This window comes from Gymnoscopelus microlampas (genome assembly GCF_963454915.1).
Source record: "Gymnoscopelus microlampas genome assembly, chromosome: 4".
Classification (NCBI taxonomy): Eukaryota; Metazoa; Chordata; class Actinopteri; order Myctophiformes; family Myctophidae; genus Gymnoscopelus; species Gymnoscopelus microlampas.
Window position 1 is genome coordinate 18,898,155 of NC_139941.1, and position 19,605 is coordinate 18,917,759.

At 39.4% G+C, this 19,605-nt stretch overlaps 2 protein-coding genes across 2 annotated transcripts in view; one reads left to right on the forward strand and one right to left on the reverse strand.

Moving 5' to 3' along the window:
* Positions 1-575: 575 nt before the first annotated feature.
* fbp1a (fructose-1,6-bisphosphatase 1a) lies at positions 576-6,561 on the reverse strand. The gene is made up of 7 exons (XM_084054799.1): positions 6,338-6,561; positions 4,934-5,096; positions 4,540-4,632; positions 3,305-3,448; positions 2,822-2,959; positions 2,506-2,625; positions 576-1,074 (listed from the first exon to the last, which is right to left on the reverse strand). Exons 1-7 carry the CDS (start codon positions 6,508-6,510, stop codon positions 889-891), a joined length of 1,017 nt encoding a protein of 338 aa, XP_083910925.1. The 5' UTR covers positions 6,511-6,561; the 3' UTR covers positions 576-888.
* A 4,528-nt stretch (positions 6,562-11,089) lies between these two features.
* kank1a (KN motif and ankyrin repeat domains 1a) overlaps positions 11,090-19,605 on the forward strand; it is a 78,179-nt gene continuing 69,663 nt past the window's right edge. The window contains exon 1 of the mRNA XM_084053997.1: positions 11,090-11,313. The gene's annotated coding sequence lies outside the window, so the exon portion shown is untranslated. The remainder of the gene's footprint in view (positions 11,314-19,605) is intronic.

Below are 19,605 nucleotides of genomic sequence, written 5' to 3' on the forward strand. Positions count from 1 at the left end.
ATGGGTGCTTTTAACTAACGGCAACTCAAGTGTGCCTCAAATGTCATTACGGCCCTCTCTGCACTTCTATTGACCTTTAACTGAAAGGTCAACTTCTGAGAATAGAGTAGCCCTGAACTATATACTATGCACTCTGATACAACAGGCCAGCCAACATCCGACTGTATTTTTATTAGTGACCAGACCAAGCGGGGGTCTGGGGGGTACCCCCCCCCCAGAAACTTTTTAACATAGTAGATGTAATTTGCAGTGTATCAGATACACTGCAAATTACTTTTCACTACCAGTCACCTTTGCAACAAGTGAGCAATACATCTTTTAACTTTTTATTTCTTTTTATCCTTTTTCTTATGTCGTATGTCTGTCGTATGTCTCTATGTTGCCGTATGTTAACTTTATGTCATGTGCTATGTCTGAAATAAAAAAGGATAGTTCCAAAAATCACCTAATATCTACTTTTTTGTTTTTTCCATTTTTCCATTTTGCAACAAAACTGTTGCAGAGTGAGCAAGCAAGGACATATGAACCCTAATGTACAGTACAGAATTGCAATATTAAAAACACTTGACACTGTAATCTTTGGCACATTTGGTTTTATTTAGAGACATTGCATCGCATCACATCATCATCATCATCATCATTGGTGAGGTGCATTTGTCTTTGGTCATCACACATCTTTGGTCTCCATTTTGGACTTTAAAAGTGCATGTGTGTGTGGGTGTGTGTGTGTGTGTGTGTTCATTCCTTGCTCTACACAGTGTGAACGTACAGCATGGTCCTCCTATCTTCTCCGTGTGTGGAATGTGTATGTGTATGTGTATGGTCCTCCTACTGTATATCTTCTCTCTGTGTTTGGTATGTGTATGCGAGCTTATCACCATCACCCTCTCACTTCCTTCTGTTGAAAAATGTGAGGTACTCCTTTACATCTTCAGGAGAGCCCATGGCCACAGCAGACCTCTCGTGGATGCTTTTAGGCTGGATATCCAGAATATTCTGGGTGCCGGTGGTAGCTATGCCTCCTGCCTGCTCTATGATGAAAGCCATGGGGTTGCCTTCATACAGCAGCCGCAGCTATGGAGACAGAAAGGAAAGAGTCGGTTTATAGAAGTGAATGGGGAAGTCCGTATCTGAGTGGGTGTTCCCAGAAGAAGACATCTTAGAAACATTTCAAATCCTCCGTGAGCACACACACACACACACACACACACACACACACACACACACACACACACACACACACACACACACACACACACACACACACACACACACTGTATTGGCTCACACTAATTTCAAATACTTCTGCCTAACAGTCTGTACATTGGAAGCGCTGAAAATGATGAGAAAATAAAGCAGATGTCGCACCCCCCCCCCTCACTTCCGGTTTGTCTTTGCAGTCATGTAAACAAGCCCTACTGTAAATACAATTAGTCGAAGCCTAACTAGCTTGCTGCTTACCAGAAATGGACATTTTAAAATATAAAGATATTTATCACTGCCTGGTCGATGCTCCTGTCAGTTAGTCATAGTATGCCAAATTGCAAATCAAATGTGAGCTTGACCAGCATCCAGTGATGCTGGAATAAGGGGGGCCAAAGGACTTTTGGTACCTTTTTAGTACCTTGCATGATATTCTGACACAGGTTGCTTTGAGTAGCCATAATAACATATGCTACAGTACAAGTCAGATTCCAAGACGTTATTTGAAGACAATGAATGGCACAAATCCAAATGAAGCAGCATGGCAGGATCAAATACTTCCTATGAAAACATAACATTCTCTCACACGCACGCACGCACGTACGCACGCAGTGTGTGTGTGTGTGTGTGTGTGTGTGTGTGTGTGTGTGTGTGTGTGTGTGTGTGTGTGTGTGTGTGTGTGTGTGTGTGTGTGTCTGTGTGTGAGAGAGAGAGATATTTAAATGATATTTATATCATCTTTGTCATATAAACAGGTTTTGGAAATTTTTCATCCTGTTTGGTAAAAACAACCAAATGTAATGTTAATGTTTGTAACAAAAAAGCACCTTCCAACGACTTTATCTTCACCCGCCATAGAACGCCGTAGCCCTCGTCTTTTACTGAGTATTTGCTGTATTACAAGACTTCGTAGTTCTGTATTCTTATAATTTGAACACTGACATGGTTTGGTCCTTCTTGCAAATAGTTAGGCAATGAGGGATGTGTGGGGTGACAACATAATATTGTGACACTGTCACTGATCTATCTATCTATCTATCTATCTATCTATCTATCTATCTGTCTATCTATCTATCTATCTATCTATCTATCTATCTACTAAATATATCATGTTATTGTATTTCTTTCTTTTGTTTCATTTAAATATTGTTTTAATTATGTACGTTTTTGGGTGGGTTTTAGAGATTGATATTGTGTATTATATATACAGTGAAATCTAAAAGAGTAAAAAAAAATAAAAGAGTGTAAAAATGTGTCAAAGTCTACACTTTCAGAATGGATAAGTAGCAATGAAGATCTCACCTTTCCTTCGGGGCTCTTCTGTGATGATGGGTATAAAAAGATGCCTCCATACATCAGTGTTCTGTGGACATCTGCCACCATAGAGCCAACATAGCGGGCATTGTAGGGGGCACTGCCATCCTACACATTTACAAAACAATTTTAGATTTATTTACCAACACAATCCAGTCGATGACCACCTAGGCCTGTCAGAATTATAATCCCCTAATCACAATTATTTGAGATAATCACAATTATTTTATTTTCTTATACAATATCAGCAAAGGGTTTCATGCATTAATGAATATCAATTTACTTTCTATGGTTTTTAAATTACCTTAGGGAACCTCTTCTTCTGCAGGTAGTCTAATACAGATTGGTCAAAGTACATTGAATAGCCCTCGTTTATACTGAAGATGTTTCCTTTGGGCTTGATCCTTACATCTCGGTCCACCAGGATGAACTCACCAATGGCCTGGCAAGCAGAAAATGTAGAATGCTTTTAGACCAAATCATGTGTAAGTACACAGTCAAATCCAAAGTACACAGTAAAAACCAGTAAAAAAAATAATAATTGTAAATTAATTTGCAAGTTTGGATATGCTCGTGTCACCATTTTGAATGCCTTTTTCAATGATAGAGGAGCGGAATGTCACTTAAACATTTAGGAAGTACAAATTCTGAAGATTTGCACAAATGTTTTGAGATAAAAAATAGCAGATTTACAAGCTCATAGCGTGGCAAGCCAAAGTATACAATAATGGTTTAAGTGGTTACACAGATGCGTTACCCGGTTTGAAAGTGGTTCAGAAAGACTCACCGGGTCCAGCATGAAGCAGTTCACCCCCCGTCCAGTAGAGAGCACCACCATGGTGGCACTGCCGTACAGGGCGTAGCCTGCCGCCACAAGGGCCCTGCCAGGCTGCAGAGCGTCCTCATCACACGGCTCACGGTTCTCATTGACCTGCAAAGCAACACATGGTGCAAGAAGATATTTCCAGGTCATGTAATGGTATCCTCATTGTTTGAACGTTTAGGCAGTGTGGTGTCTCAACAGGTGGTTAAACAAACTAAACAAAGCTGCTCTCATTTAGAGCTACAGTATGGGGCAGGCCATGGTATACAAGGTTGACATTTATACTGGATTTGGTAGCTTTATTAAATTAAACAAATATGGCATTGTAGGCCCTATATGGCCGCAAGCTGTGAGCTTGTCTTGCGGTGTTAACCTTTGGTTTTCTTTGTCTGACTTTCCTGTGTCTAGGTATGCCTGTGGATTGCATAAGAATGGTGGAAGTGAAACATGATAGCACATGATAACACAGAAAAGAATAGGATGCATTGTGGCGTTTTATCAAAAACACACATGGTGGATGGCACAATCAACAAAAGGAGATTACACACTCTGACTGAAAGTTGCTAAACTGTGTGTGGTGGCTGATCTCGAAACACAATACAAATTTGCACTGTGTGTGCACACAATACAGTATACAAAAGATGACAATTCAAAACTGTTTAGCAACATCCTAACACAGATAGCCCACTAATGCAATAGTGTGCTGTTTCAATCCATCAGTTTGGCCCTTCCTTCACAAGCAAGGTTATTATTATTATTAGTTAACTAAAATCAATGAATAATGAAAACCAGAATTGAAAATACATTTTACTTAACTGAAATAAAAATAAAACGAGTATTTACCCCCAAAACAATTAACTAACTGAAACTGTATTCTGTGTTATTAAAACAAACTAAATAGAGAAAATCTCCTTTGTTTTAGTCTTTGTTAATAATTATTTAATAAGCTAGTATTTTGGGTGGATATTATACCTATTTTCCAATATTTTCACTTTGCCAGTTTTAGCCTACTTTAAAAACGAATTAAAACTAAACTGTAACCGTAAACATAAAGTAAAATAAAAACAATTCAAAAATGTTCAAATATAGTTGATCTACAAGCCTACATCGTGTTGTGAACCAACAAATGTTCAAATAGCCGAACAAAGACATCTTATTAGAAGAATCTCATGCCAAAGCAAAGCATCATTCTTCTGTACCTTTTTGTAGACGGCAAAGATGGTGCCGATGGAGACCAGGCAGTCAATATTGGACGAGCCATCCAACGGATCGAAACACACAATGTATTTACCCTGCAAGAGAAGCAACGTAACTTTCAGTCAACTGGATTATGACATCTCAGATGTGCTCAGCAGGAATCAACAGTAACGCACTGCACAATCCTAGGTGTTTAACTCCAACTCTCAGTGTACAAATGGAACCAAATGGACCTGTAATAGTGTCCATTTGGTTCCATTTGTACACTGACTCTCTTGAGTTAAATGAACCCACTCAACCCAGAGGATTTTACTGTGTGCTTCCTGAATATAGAAGTCTTTAAATGTGATTATTTCATTCCTCCACAATTCAAGTGACAAGAGAGAAGTCACCTACCCGTTTCTCTGGTTCTATGATGATGGCCCTTTCGTTCTCCTCCGATATCAGCACACAGGAGGTGAAGGACGACCTGATCATGTTGATGAACAGATCATTGGACAGAATGTCCAACTTTTTCACCTGGTCGCCTGTCACATTGGTGCTGCCAGCAATGCCATAGCTGGTAACGCCATAAAAAAAGAGAGACGTTGACAGTTAAAACTGTCACATGACACATACCAGTTTCTTGTCTCATATATATATATATGCTCTCATAAGCATAATTGCTTTGAGCTTGATGCAATACCTCTGGTCGACCAGAGGGTGTCCTAACTGACCACAGGATCTAATCTTAATTTTTCAATAGAACAGGGAGACTACCTCCAAACAGCAGTTGTGTTTATTAGATTGTATTAACACATTGATCCACATAGATTGGTTTAAAGATTTTTAAAGAGTTTTATTCACAAAAAAGGATGGATTGCAGCTTTAAATCCTCTGGTGGACTAAAAATATTTGCTTTGCGTGTTATGCTGTATCTATAAAATGATAAAATCAAACTTCTCAAGTCAAGTTTCCAACGAGATATCAGTTCTGTCATTATAGCCTAGTAGTTATGGGTTTCAACAAGAGGTCAGTTATAAACTAAATAAAATGTAATAAGATATTGGGCATGTCAGCTTTAGATAAAGCCTTCACAGTATAAGCTTTTACAATGTCCATGACTGGTGCAGGCCGGTTGCACCCCTCTACGGCATGAGGATATCCTGCACACCTTGTCTAACTAAAAGAAGAAGTGATGGGACACGTGTGCAACCGAAAATAATTCGATTTTTGAGCACGTTTCATATTTACACATTGTTTCGTAGGCTATTTTACCATGTGACTGAGACTTGGAAAAATAAAATAAAACAACACTATCCCCCCCAAATGTCACTATAAAAGAAATATTTTTTAGGTTGGCTGAACACGAGTGCTCTTTTTCAGCAACACCCATTCACACAGACACACAGACACACAGTCACACACACACACACACACACACACACACACACACACACACACACACACACACACACACACACACACACACACACACACACACACACACACACACACACATACATACAATTTTTCTTTTTTTCTTTTCATAAATACCTCAATATCGATATTGTGACCATTTTGTGGGGGTGACTATTGGTGCTTTCACTAAATAATTATACAATAACCCTTTTGATACATAAGCATCAGTAATCCCTATATAATTACTGAGTAATATAATATTTTAAATGAAAAAAAAAACAGCTACAACAGTCAGACATAATTAAAATTAAGAATCACAATATTGATTTACACATTAATGGTGCAGACTTAAAGAGCAAAATAAAATAAATGAATAAATAAATAAAACACTGTACTTACAGGTGAGCAATCCCTGCTTTTCTCACAGCATTTTCTATGGCTTTGATGGCTGTGCACATGGAGTTGAGCAGGGTGGTCAGCTCTCCAGTGCCCTGGGCCTTCCTCCCCTCCTCCAGGACGAACCGAGTCAATGTCACCACATTGGTGTCGATCACTTCTTGGCCTTTGGACATGATGGCTTCAGTGCAGAGGATACCGGCTTCAATGGAACAAGAGGATGGGCAGCAGCAGCACCATGTGAAGAAAGTGGAAGCAAGCGCTTTAAATTAAGTCCTGGCAAGGGGCGGAACTTTTAGGGCTGTGGCTATGGGAGGAGCAAAGAGAGAGACGGACCAATCCCAAGAGAGAGCGGATTGAAAAATAGGTGTGGTCAAAGAGGTGCATGGGCGGTCTGGACCAATCCCGTGTAGGAGCGCACTGGACAACAGGTGTGGTCAGTGGTGGAAAAAGTACTAACTTTTTTAACTTAAGTAAAAGTATCAATACTGTAATGTAGAACTACTCTGTTCAAGTAAAAGCCCAGAATTCAAAATTTACTTGAGTAAAAGTACAAAAGTATTTGTATCAAAATGTACTTTAAGAACCAAAAGTAGAAAGTACTCATTATGCAATGTCATTATGAAATGTCCTGTTTCACAAGTTTTCAAATGGTTAAATGGATACAAAATTGAAAATAGCAGATCTACAATAGGCAATGGCTGAAATGTATACGGCTTAAGTGGTTAATGTATTTTTTGTAATAATAATCAAAATCTACAAAATAACTATAAGTTTTTAAGTAATTGTAGTAGAGTAAAAGTATAATATTTGCCTCTGGGATGTAGTGGAGTAGAAGTAAAAGTACTGAAAATTGGAAATACTCCAGTAAAGTATAAAAAATACCTCAACATTTTACTTAAGTACAGTTATACAACACGCTGTGTATGTATAACGCAACTACTGATGATTATGAACTCATAGTAGGCTACAGTTGCCCAAGGGGCTCTCATGCCTAAAAACTGAAAACAACCAACGTCTTCTGTACGTGCTCTTTGCAAAAAGATTGTTAGCTGCTTGATATGGAGTTCTTTTTGAGTGCTGCCAACCACTCCTATATCTGACTTTGTCCGTGTGTCCGTCCGTATGTATGTACAGTATGTATGTATGTATGTATGTATGTATGTATGTATGTATGTATGTCCAATAAACAAACATTGATGACAACATCAATACGGGGGTCAATACGGGGCTCATCAAAGGCACCACTCTCTTCAGATTTTGTATTAAATTAAAAGGGCCACCTATGATATATCTATCTATCTATCTATCTATCTATCTATCTATCTATCTATCGTGGTGGTGGTAAAAGTACTCAAATGTTTTACTTAATACTGCAATGTAGACATACATTGCAAGTAAAAGTCCAGTATTCAAAATGTATGTGAGTAAAAGTACAACAGTATTGACATCAAAATATACTCAAAGTACCAAAAGTAAAAGTAGGCCTATACCCATTATAGCAGAATGTCCCATTTCACAGATTTCAAATGTATAAAAGTAGCAGATCTACAAAGTTTAAATAGGGCTGATGTGGTTAATGTATGTTTTGTAATAATAACTCAATCTACAAAGTAACTAGTGACAAAAGACAATTGTAGTGGAGCAAAAAATGCAACATTTGACTCTGAGATGTAGTGGAGTAGAAGAAAAATAAGGCCCATTAAGTACAGTACTTAAGCTAATAGTTACTTTCCACCACTATCTGTCTGTCTGTCTGTCTGTCTGTCTGTCTGTCTGTCTGTCTGTCTGTCCTTCATCCATCCATAAATACATTTCAGATGGAGCCAGAAGTGCCGCAAAGAAGTTTCACCAGACTCCAGTTATATATTGGGTCTGTAAATAGGTTAACCATTAAGGTGTTATTGTGTAATAGCTAGCCTGCCTATTCATTAGAATGTAAACCCAAGAAAGAGCATGATGCTTCCTTCTAAAAACTCGAACCTTTCTTTATTCTCTTTTGTCATCATGTAAAAAACAAACAGCCACAAGATGTCCCTCTTTTACTATTCTTACATGAGACCATTTGGAGCGTAGTAGGTGTAGCCAATCCAAAGTTTTTGTTTATGGCGTAGACCTATATTTTCAAAATATTTTTCTCTGAAAGAAAAAAACAACAGCACACAAACTTCGTATAGTAGGCCTTCAAACATATATAATGTATGTATGTATGTATGTATGTATGTATGTATGTATGTATGTATGTATGTATGTATGTATGTATGTATGTATGTATGTATGTATGTATGTATGTATGTATATTATACCTACCTACCAACTGAAGACAGAGACAGACAGACAGACAGACAGACAGACAGACAGACAGACAGACAAGGGAGGAGGATTTTATATGTATTTTAACAGCAAAAGCTCAAAATGTCTGTATTTTATGTACATGTCTTCTTACATACAATGCTGCAATGTTACAGCTCTGTATACACACTTCTTTACTCTCTTTAGTATCTATAGGCCTATCTTTTGTTGTTTCTCACGCTTTGAATTGAATTGGAACCACAGGACTGAGGATCATTCCTAGACTCAAATGTTTATTACCTCCGTTAATTAGGCCTAATGTTAGCCCCAATAATGTGAATAATTCCCTAATTAGACTGATTTCAGCGCTCAAAATAGGCAACAACAATGTTTATTGTTGTCTCTTGAGAAATATGGACGCGCTGACCAGTGTTGCCAGATTTGGCGAGAGAAATAAGCAACCAATTTTGGGTGCAAAATAAACCTCTGCAAGGCCGACGGCTGCACAGCAAAAGTGGGTGACAATGTGATCACAAGAAAAGAGGAAATTACCTACCTGGGTTGCATTTTAGAGGCAAATCTTTCCAGTGAAAAAATGGCAACAAAGGTCATCAAAAAAGGCCAACCAAAGAACTTTTGTACAGGATCTCCTCTCTGGTCAGTAAGAATAGACCAATTATTTGTTTACCAACATTGAGACTGCAGGCGCACAGGTTATTGTTTCATGCAATCAATTCCCAACATATTGTTTCGGGGTGCGATGGTTTCAGTACATTCAACCTCCTCTTGTGTGTTGGCTATAGTCAAACAGCAACTTGCAATGGGCCTGGTCTACAAGATACACTACACCACAAAGACACCCATGTAGGCCTACCTGTCAAAATACTAGACGTCAACAATCACAACAGTAGAAGGAGATCTGTGTTGAAATCACGTTCAACACAGATTTGGCTCTAACAAGGGATTACATTCGTTCTACTTCTAAGATGTGGAATGCCCCTACCAACAGATATAAAATGTGAATCCATACTTCAACACTGATCTAAAAGAGCACTTAGGTGGCTGCCATTCGGAGCTGGCCCCTGTAAAAAGTTTACTGTACATATATATTTTTTTTTTCAATTTCTACTCGTTAGATATTTTTATTGTATATTTGTCTGTCATTAAATGTTTCAATGAGTACAAAGGACCTCAATGGAAACTTCTTGGGTTTAAAATCCTCTTAACAGACCTTGTATCGAACTGTACTTCCCTGTGCTTGTCTTTGCAAACTGTTAATAAAGTATTCAATCAATCAATCAATCAATCAAACAAACCAGGTCTATAAAATAAGCCCAAAAGAAGCAACTAGACCACATGAGCACTTTAAACCTACATGCATCGGCGGCTATTTGAAAATAGCAGATCTACAAGCTCACAACTGTTGCATGCAACTTGTTGTGAGCTTGTAGATCTGCTATTTTAAAAAACTCTTGAAATGAAATGTGGAATATTTTTTAAACGTTCTAACAACACAAATGCTCCCTGGGCACAAAACATTTATGAAAATATTTGAGAACCACTGGTTTAAAACATTAAAACATTAGAAAAGAAACCAGCCCAAAAAAACGCAGCCCGCTACTACCATTTTTTACAAGCAACTTTACAGAAAAAGAAGCCCCAAAGTCATATAATAAGCCGACATGGCAACACTGTTTGTTGTCTATTAATAAAGGCTAACCTGTCGGCAGGCGCCGCCCACTTTACCTGAGCGCCCTGACCTTCACTGGAACGGAGGCTTGTCTGAAAGAAAATGTACACTTCATCGTACGACGGCGTCGCGTGCGGAAAACAGCCGACCTGCAAGCTCACAGCGCGGCGCGGACGCTACGCGCTGTGAGCTTGCAGATCGGCTACTTGCCGAAGGCACGACTCCGGCAGGTGCGCATGCGCGCGGTTTAACAACTCGCTGACAGCGTTGCCAAGTCCGCTTTTTATAAGCGACTTTGGGCTTATTTTTCTGTAAAGTTGCTTGAAGATATTGGTGGTTTGCGGTTTGCGTTTTTTTGGGGCTTGTTTCTAAAGTATAGTTGCTTATTTGGGCTTGTTTCCTAATGTTGTTTAAACCAGTGTGTTTCGCAACAATTTTCATGTCAAGGAAGGACCCCCAAATGAATATTTGTCTACGGACCCCCATCTGAAATTATAATTTGTGCCAGAGACCATATTTGTGTTGTTAAAATGTTTCAAAAATTTTCCACATTTGTCACTGTTTGTTAATAGCAAATGTACAAGCTCACAACACGTCACATCGCGACGCGTTGTGAGCTTGTAGATCGGCTATTTTCAAATGTTTACTTTGAAGCGCTCATGTGGCCTAGTCGCTTCTTTTGGGCTTATTTTCATAGACCTGGCTGCTTATTTCTCTAGCAGAATCTGGCAACGCTGCTTGCTGAAGCGGACAACTACAAAGAGAGAGAGAGACTGGTGGTGCTACTGCGTTGTAGACGTAGACAGGGGGCTGGAAGGCTGCGCGTTTAAAGTGTCCCATTCAGTTTTTAGTGGAAAATAGCTTATTATTATTCTCTCATTTCATACCAAGGCTTACCAACGCAGGTGACAGACAAGATCAGAGCATTCTAACCCTAAAGAAAACAACCTGATCACTGACAGACAGACAGGGAGGACAGAGAGCACTTGGCGTCGGGGTAAGTTCAGTTGTGAACTCTCTCTCTGCTGCTGCAGAGATGAGACATAGAAGGATGTAAATGTGTTTATCTCTCAGGTGCAGTGGTGTACTCACATCCTTTTTAACTTAAAAGTATCAATACTGCAATGTAGATCTACTCTGTTACAAGTAAAAGTCCGGAATTCAAAATGTACTTGAGTAAAAGTAGAAAAGTATTCGCATTGAAATATACTTAAGTATTGAAAGTAAAAGTACTCATTATGCAGATTGTCCCATTTCACAAGTTCCAAATGTATAAAATGCTTTGAAAATAGCTGATCTACAAGCTATTTGCGACGTTGTGAGCTTGTGAGCAAGTATGCAAAGGGCTGAAGTGGTTAATGCATGTTTTGTAATAATTATCAAAATCTACAAAGTAACCAGTAACTCAAGTTTTCAAATAATTGTAGTGGAGTAAAAGTACAATATTTGCCTCTGAGATGTAGTGGAGTAGAAAAAGTAAAAGTGTTGAAAATTGGAAATACTCCAGTCAAGTAAAAATGCCTCAAAATTGTACTTGAGTAAATGTACCTAGTTACTTTCCACCACTGCTCAGGTGATTAATGTTGTTTTACATGTTGCCGTGTATACTCTGGTTTCAAAGTTTTAGGTTTTACAAAAGCTACATCCGTGCGTGGTTGTCTATCAAAAAGCCCGTAACAGAATCTGATTCTTTGCTGCGGTATTTGAAGATGAATAGAATAGGTTCTGTGTCGCTATCTCTCCAATGGGGTCGTTACTTAATCTTTAGGGTAACGTTTCATACCCTTTGGATCAATCTAGTTTTTGTTTAGTTTTTGTTATTTGTTTTGAACAATGAACAGGTGTCATTGATATCTCACATGCTCATGTGGTTGAGCTTTGAGCTGCACAGTGCAGAGAAACAATATCTTGGGGGGGAAAGCTATTTTATTATTTTAGATTTGATCATGCATAGTTGCATCCGATGGGCGTTGTTTATTATACAGGATGATGTTTAATTTTGCAGATATGTTCATAAACATGACGAATAGGCAGTGGTGTGAAGTAACTAAGTACATTTACTCAAGTACTGTACTTATAAGTACAATTTTTTACTTTACTGAATTATTTCCAATTTTCAGTACTTCTCCACTACATCTCAGAGGCAATTATGATGCTTTTATTCCACTACAATTATTTGAAAACTTTGGTTACTTTGTCGATTTTGATTATTATTACAAAACATACATTATTCACTTCAGCCCTATATACATTTTGGCCATTTGAGAATAGCCGATCTACAAGCTCACAATGCATCATGAGCTTGTAGATCTGCTATTTTCAAAAGATTTGTATACATTTGAAAAGTTGTGAAATGGGACATTCCGCATAACGACTGCTTTCTACTTCTGTTACTTTAAGTACATTTTGATACCAATACTTTTGTACTTTCACTGAAGTAAATTTTGAATTCCGGACTTTTACTAGTAACTTGAGTATTTCTACATTGCAGTGCTGATACTTTTAAAAAGTATTTTGAGTACTTTTTCCACCTCTGACGAATAGGCTACTGCTGCTCATGGTAGTTTGCAGAGCCTTTCTATTGGAACCTTGTTCGCTGCAGCTGCCATGTGACTCTGCTGGTGGTTACTTTACTTGTTCTTTGCCTTGTCTGAAGACATTCAAGTCACATTATTACCTACTTGAGCATTGTAAAAGGTCTTTTAATATCCCTTCCTCTACGGCTATAATTTGAGGATACCAACCCATTCCCATTGTCCCCTCCTCCATTGCCTGAAATACAGTGCTTTGAGACCATAACAAAAGCTCTTTATAGTGCTGAAAGGGATTGTCATCAACTTCAAAATGTTACAGGCACTGTAAATGAAACCGCTGTTGTTCATGTCAGAGACAGTGGTGCGGTAGACTTATTTTTATGCATGCAACATTTCAGCAAGGAATCATTTTGAAGCCATGCCTGCATGGTTGCTCCCTCTCTTTCTCTCTCTCTGTCTCTCTCTCTCCCTTTCTCTCTCTCTTTTAATGATCTGGCACAGAACTATCTATTTTCTTACCATCAGTCTGAGCCAGGCAGATGATAGCTGTATGAAAATTGCAGCAGAGCAGAGGGCAGACGAGATTTAGGATTAAAATAGTTGGGTTATTCACAGTGTGAACAGTATTTAAATCGGCAGTTAATTTAACTCTGAAACCGTGCACATTATAACCAGATGGGACCCGTAAAGGGTCCTTTTTGTTACAATGATTTTACTGTGTGGAGTGTGCCAAGCTTCAGACCTGGATGGTGGTGGTCCCCTATTGTACTGGTTTAGGCTTTGGAGGTTTTCCCAGGGGTCACAGAGAGGGCTCGTCATCTTCCACTGGCTCAGGCGCTGTTCTGCTTTCTTTAGAGATGAAGCAATGGATGAATATATCAAGGGTACAACATGAGACCCTTGACATGTGTTTCATGAAGTTCTTGGGATTCCAGGGTTGGCATATCCCCAAGTCCATTTCTCTTGGGTACACACACAGTCAAATCCTCTGTGTCAAATTATCCATTTGTAACTCAGACAGTGTAAAATGGAAGGGTCCATTTGGCTACATTTGTACACTACACTCTCACAGTTGAATTAACACTCAGGATTTTACTGTGAAAAAGTCCTATCATCCAACTGACTAAAGCAAGCAATATCCACAATTTACCAGTCTAGTCCCAGGACGACTTCTGTAAATTGAGACTATTTTACCAATAACAAAAATAGGTGTAAAAAAACACCATCTTCCAATTATCATTTCTACTTCTAATTTCTTGAGACTTAAACGGCCCTGAATTATGATTCTCTGACTAGTGAAAAATGTAGCCAGGCAGGACATGTGCAGAATATGAGGTGATTTGGGCCATCTCCAATGCATCTCTCTTGTAGTAAATGCTGTCTGAGACAAAATAGGCACCCTGTACTTAAATACTGTCACTAGTTTGGTGTTTTGTGCATTTATACCAGCAATCTTCCAGGCAGACTAGGAGGCCTTCACAGAAAAATCTTCAGTGTTACCCATTTTCAACGCTGAAAGTGTACAAGTGGAACCAAATGGACCTGTAGCACACTCAAGGATTTCACAGTGTTGTCCTGTATAACACGAAGGCCACTGACAATGGAGGTTTTCCGTTTCCCCACATTTTAGAGTCGAGTGCGTTACGCACTGTAGCTAGCTTAGCGTTTAATCTGCACATTGTGCATGGACAACAGCGTGCACGGCATTCCATGGACTTTTCCCTGGTTCCCCTGCTTATGCACGGCCTCCTAAGCAGATTGAGTGCAGGTACGGGCTGGTGTTGGTTGGTACATCAGGCTTATATGATCGGCGCTCTCGGTGCACAGCCAGCCCCTGTGGACATATGGCATGGGTCCCTCAATTAACACCTGCCTGAGACAAACCCCTCTGTCTACACAGTGATCAAAGGCCAGCCTCCACTGTTGAGACATGTCACTCCAACCTACACACTCCCTGTGAGTAAACTCCGTCGCTCTGTCGTTTTGGCTAGAGGAAATAACTTCCTCTCCGCTGCACCCGTCTGACCCGGTTGTATATCTAAATGTGAGAAATAGTCTGCACACTGGATCATTCAGATTGACTTTATTGTCACTTAGATGCTCTGGCTAGGTACATGCATGTGAAAAACGTACGATCGTAAGCTTCAATGCAATAAAAACATGATAAAACGAGCTAAAGCACTCAATAAACAATAAAAACAGGGCAAGAATATCAGTCAATGGAAGTGCAAAGTACAGAGGCTTATTGCACAGTCACTTTTTACTGTTATCTAACAGTCTGATGGCCCGTGGGAAAAAAACTGTTCCTCAGCCTGCTTAGTGCGCAGGGGATCATGCTCCCACTGATATTTTCTCATATTTGCCACCAAAGGTGACGTTTTGAGCACCAAGCTCTTCCTCAGAGGGGGATTTGCCTTGCTAGTTAGTTCCTTTTTGTGATGTTCACTGAGGAGTCTTTGGAAGCGCTTCAACTTGTTGCTTGAAACATCACCTTTGGTGATGAATAATTTAATAAATATTCATGGTAGCATGATCCAATGTGTGCGTACTGTGCAGACTAAATTATTCTGTTTTCACGTGTTCTTCAGTCCAGCACCTGGTATTTCATTAGGTGTACGTGCGTTGCTGTCGTGCAGAAACTTTTTATGTTCATATTTCAACTTTCATTGTTTTTTCATAAATTGCTAATTCCTAATTCGTCATATGACAGTGTCGCGTACGAGTCGTTAAATAGCCGTTCTACAACCTCACAATTCATTGCACTGCATTGTGATCGTGTAGATTGGCTATTTTCACAGTTCAAAAAGGTTTTGCATTAAGTTGAACATTTTAGGCTATAATAACATGCCAAAAATAGGGACACCTGATTGAAGTGGTTGTCTGTCTGCGGGTTTTATAAATATTTAACCAATGAAAGGTATTAGCAAGAGGTTGTGCCTAAATATGAACTACATCAGATTATTTTTTTAATGTTTTATTTCCTGACAAATGGCAACAATTGTTTGCTGCTGGTCTTGGTAGAACCCTTGAAGCTTAACTGTGGACTCCATGTGAAGGGGAAGGGAGTTGGCATCCATCCACTTTTACAGATGTGGCACGTGGGCATACCTTTTAGCCCCTAAGATTACATTGTCAATAATGAGACCCTTGGCTGTCTGTGTTGAATAGGCCAGTGGTTCTCAAACTTTTTCATGTCAAGGACCTCCAACATGATATTTATTTGGCTGCGGACCCCCCCATGTCAACAAATATTTTGTGCCAGGGATTTAAAAAAAATAGCAGAGCTACAATCTCATAGCGCGTCACCGAGTGCCGCGCTATGAGCTTGTAGATCTGCAATTTTTTAATAGCCAAAATATAAAATATTGCTTAAGAGGTTAAAATGATTGTAACGTTATTAACTAATTTTGCTGGGGACCCCCTGGCACCCACCCAAGGACCCCACTTTGAGAACCAATGGAATAGGCAATGTAACAGCAACAACAAGGTAACGGGGATCCTCCTAAACAAATCATGCTCTGATATGAGCTTTGTGGTTGCTGGTGAGATTGATGAAAGAAAAATTATCTTGTTGATACAATATAATCGCAGAATAATGTGGAATTCCTGTTTAGTCTTCAGTCTTTGGCTAGCGTTGACTATAAAGCCTGGTGTGGTAGCTTTGGACATGTGGAAGCAATCTCCATACAGTAGCATGTGTTCAAACTGGTGATGTGTGGAAGGCTTGTTGAACTAGTGATGTGTGGAAGGCTTGTTGAAAGCACTCGGAACAGGCTTCCAGTGCTAGGCTGACTGCCAGCCTCGTGTCAGATTGTTTGAAGATCTACAGGACCAGGAAGTGATTATTTGAATGATCAAAGTGCTGGCAGAAACTTTCAGAATAATTTAAATCTCAACTTGCTAGATTTGTAGACTTTAACCATGTGATATAGCATTCCTATTCTGGGCATGTCATAATAGGTGAACAACAATTGACAAAAATAGAACGTCTTGTGTGCTATTTTTGGCAAATATATTTGTTGGTATAGAAGGAAGAAAGGAGGGGACCAAGTACAGATCCCCGGGGGACCCCAGTCAACGAAGGTTTAAGTGGTTAAACAGTGGTTAAAGAGGATTTGGGTAAATGCAAATTTCTGCTAGCTTTGGTTGTGTATAAACTTGACACTTGATGCATTAGTACTAAAAGTCTTGCAAGTAGCAGTAGATGAGAATTAAGATTGCCAATATTTATACTAAATATTTTGGTTTCTAGCATCATAATCATGCCTTCAAGCCAAGGTAACTCCTGGTATTTATGTCATTGTCAGTGAATTGTGGAAGGTCCATGTTTTCCAAGTGGATTGCGTGATGGACTGAGAGTCGTATTCTCCATTTTTAAATATAGTCTGAACTCTGAACCCAATGACACTACTCCTCGTTAGTCATGCTTACTTTAAACAAACAGTTTCATTTCTGTTGAGCCATTAACAGAAAATTATTATTTAGCTCCTATTTAAACTGTATAGAATCAATTTAACAGCATCCTGAAACTTCAACGAAAACACCACAGCATCCACCCAAGCTTCTAAAAGTGGTCTTGTGTTCTTTTGTGTCGTAAAAAGAAAGCCCAGGGAGGGAGGGAGCTTTTCTCTAGCTCACAGTGCTGCTTGATATCCCTGTTTGCCTTTGAAGCCTCAGACCATACACACTGGGCTGAAGTGCTGAACTGGATTAAATCTAATACCACTTCAGCCAGTCCAGCTGTACTTAGCACTGCCACATGTAGAAAGGAACCTAATTGGAGCGTGATTTCATCAAAGTCGTCATTGGCACAAACAAGCCTCAACAGCTGATTCAAAAGTTGTTGTGCTGTTGAGTGTTGACCTACTCGAATAGAAATCTCAGCTCGGAAGTCTGTATCAATGTTCTACTGACGGACATCTTATTTCCTTGTGATGGGGACAGGTTGTGATCAATTTGGTGACCTAGTTATTCCTAGTACTGTAGTGAGTATTGTTCATGGTGACGAAGTCATGCATGCTTGAACTTGCGTGTTTTTGACTTGAGGCGGATGAATGAGTGAAGGCTTTTCACTCTGCAGCTGGGATTAACCTTGGCTAAAACTAAAAGTGTATGTTTCAGAGAAATGTATTGTTTGCCAAACTATGTTAAGCCCTCTCTTTCGTCCGTCCCACTTCTCAGTTACCACCTGATGTTCATAACTGAGAGGAGCTATCACTAGCCAGCCCTGATGATGTAAAATACAACTGAATCCATATGCAGTCTCTATAGGTATTAAATTACAAATAGATGTGATAGTTTTTTTTTTGGTTTTGGGAACTTCAGTTGAACTTCAGTGATTGAGTGTATACAGTAAGTATACAGCAGATAAGATGAGCCTTCGATCTTCTAAAAATAACCAAAATGAAGTCCAATTGTGTTGACAGTTGTTTCAGTTCCATGGTGTACATACTGTACGTCATGGCAATTAAGTAACTTTATTTTTTTATAGCACCTGTCGAGAGCAGAGACTTAACAATCAACAAGTGCTTCACAAAGGAAATATAAAGTATTAACATACCAAACGGAAGTAAATGGAAAATGGAGAAGTGGCACAAAGGCAAGTCTAAACAAATGGGTCTTGAGCATTTTTTTAAAGGCGTCTACAGATATTGAGTCCAAAAGGAGAGAGTTTTGAAGTTTAGGAATTTAGTTCTAAGCCTCCAGTCCAGATTGAACAACTAGCAAACCTTGAGCAGGAAAGCTTAGAGGCCTGCTCGTGACATATAGGGCTGCAGTAGATCTCTAATGCAGGCAGGTGCCTGACAACCCAGAGTCCTAATATAGGTCAGTGGTTTTCCACCCTTTTCATGTCAAGGTCCATTATTTTATTCGGCATTTGAGCCACGGACCACCATTTGATGAGATTTAGACTCTCAGGCCCAAGACTTAGAATATTTTGTTATCGTTGGATGAGATTTTGTCCACAATTCCATGCTGTATTGATGTCATAGGAGAGATAACACCAGGCAAACGTTGACCAAAAATAACAATTCTTTAATTTAGTCATGCAGATGTTTAACAATTATTTATATATAACTCTTGAGCGTAAATTTCATTTTACGCTCTGAAGAGTTAAAGATCTATAAGGGTCCATTTGGTTACCAACTCTCCATCATTTAGCTGGGGACCACCTGGAACCCCCTCAAGGACACCTGGTGGTTCCCGGACCACTGTCAGAACCACTGCTATAGGTGATCATAAGACCGTCGAATAGTATTCTGAATTTGATGAGGACCCAGTGAAGAGCAATCCGTATCGGCGTTACCTGAGACCTTTTTGGAGGACCTGGTCAAGACTTAAACAGCAGCATTTTGGACCACTTGTAGTTGTAAACGATCAAGGGATCCAACGATCCATGGTCTCGATCGATCACTCGTGGCATCACCATGAATTAAAAGGCCATTAAATTGCCTTTTTAATTCCACACTGCAGGATGCCCAGAAAGAAACTCTGGGAGCATGCTGCTTGTCGAGACTTGCTAGAATTGTGTTTTGATAACCTTTTCATAATAGAGGAGTGGCAGAGAAACGGGAGAAAAATTACTAGGCAGGGACACCCACAAATGGTATTCTTCTCTGCCTTACCTATTCTTAAAAGAGTGCAGATGTTTTTCATCGAATAGCTAAAAATATCTTAACCCTGACATCTAAAGTGGTTTCTCTGGGAATCTCTCCAGACCTTGGTAGTGATCCATGGGCTTTGTGGCGTTTTCT

Bases quoted from the DNA above. Each gene is read 5' to 3' on its own strand.
- fbp1a (XM_084054799.1), bottom strand. From the start codon at position 6,510: ATGTCCAAAGGCCAAGAAGTGATCGACACCAATGTGGTGACATTGACT. The intron at 4,633-4,933 runs GTAGGTGACTTC...CTTCTCTTGCAG, and splicing joins TCATAGAACCAGAGAAACGG to GGTAAATACATTGTGTGTTT. The intron at 1,075-2,505 runs GTGAGATCTTCA...CTGTCTCCATAG, and splicing joins AGAAGAGCCCCGAAGGAAAG to CTGCGGCTGCTGTATGAAGG.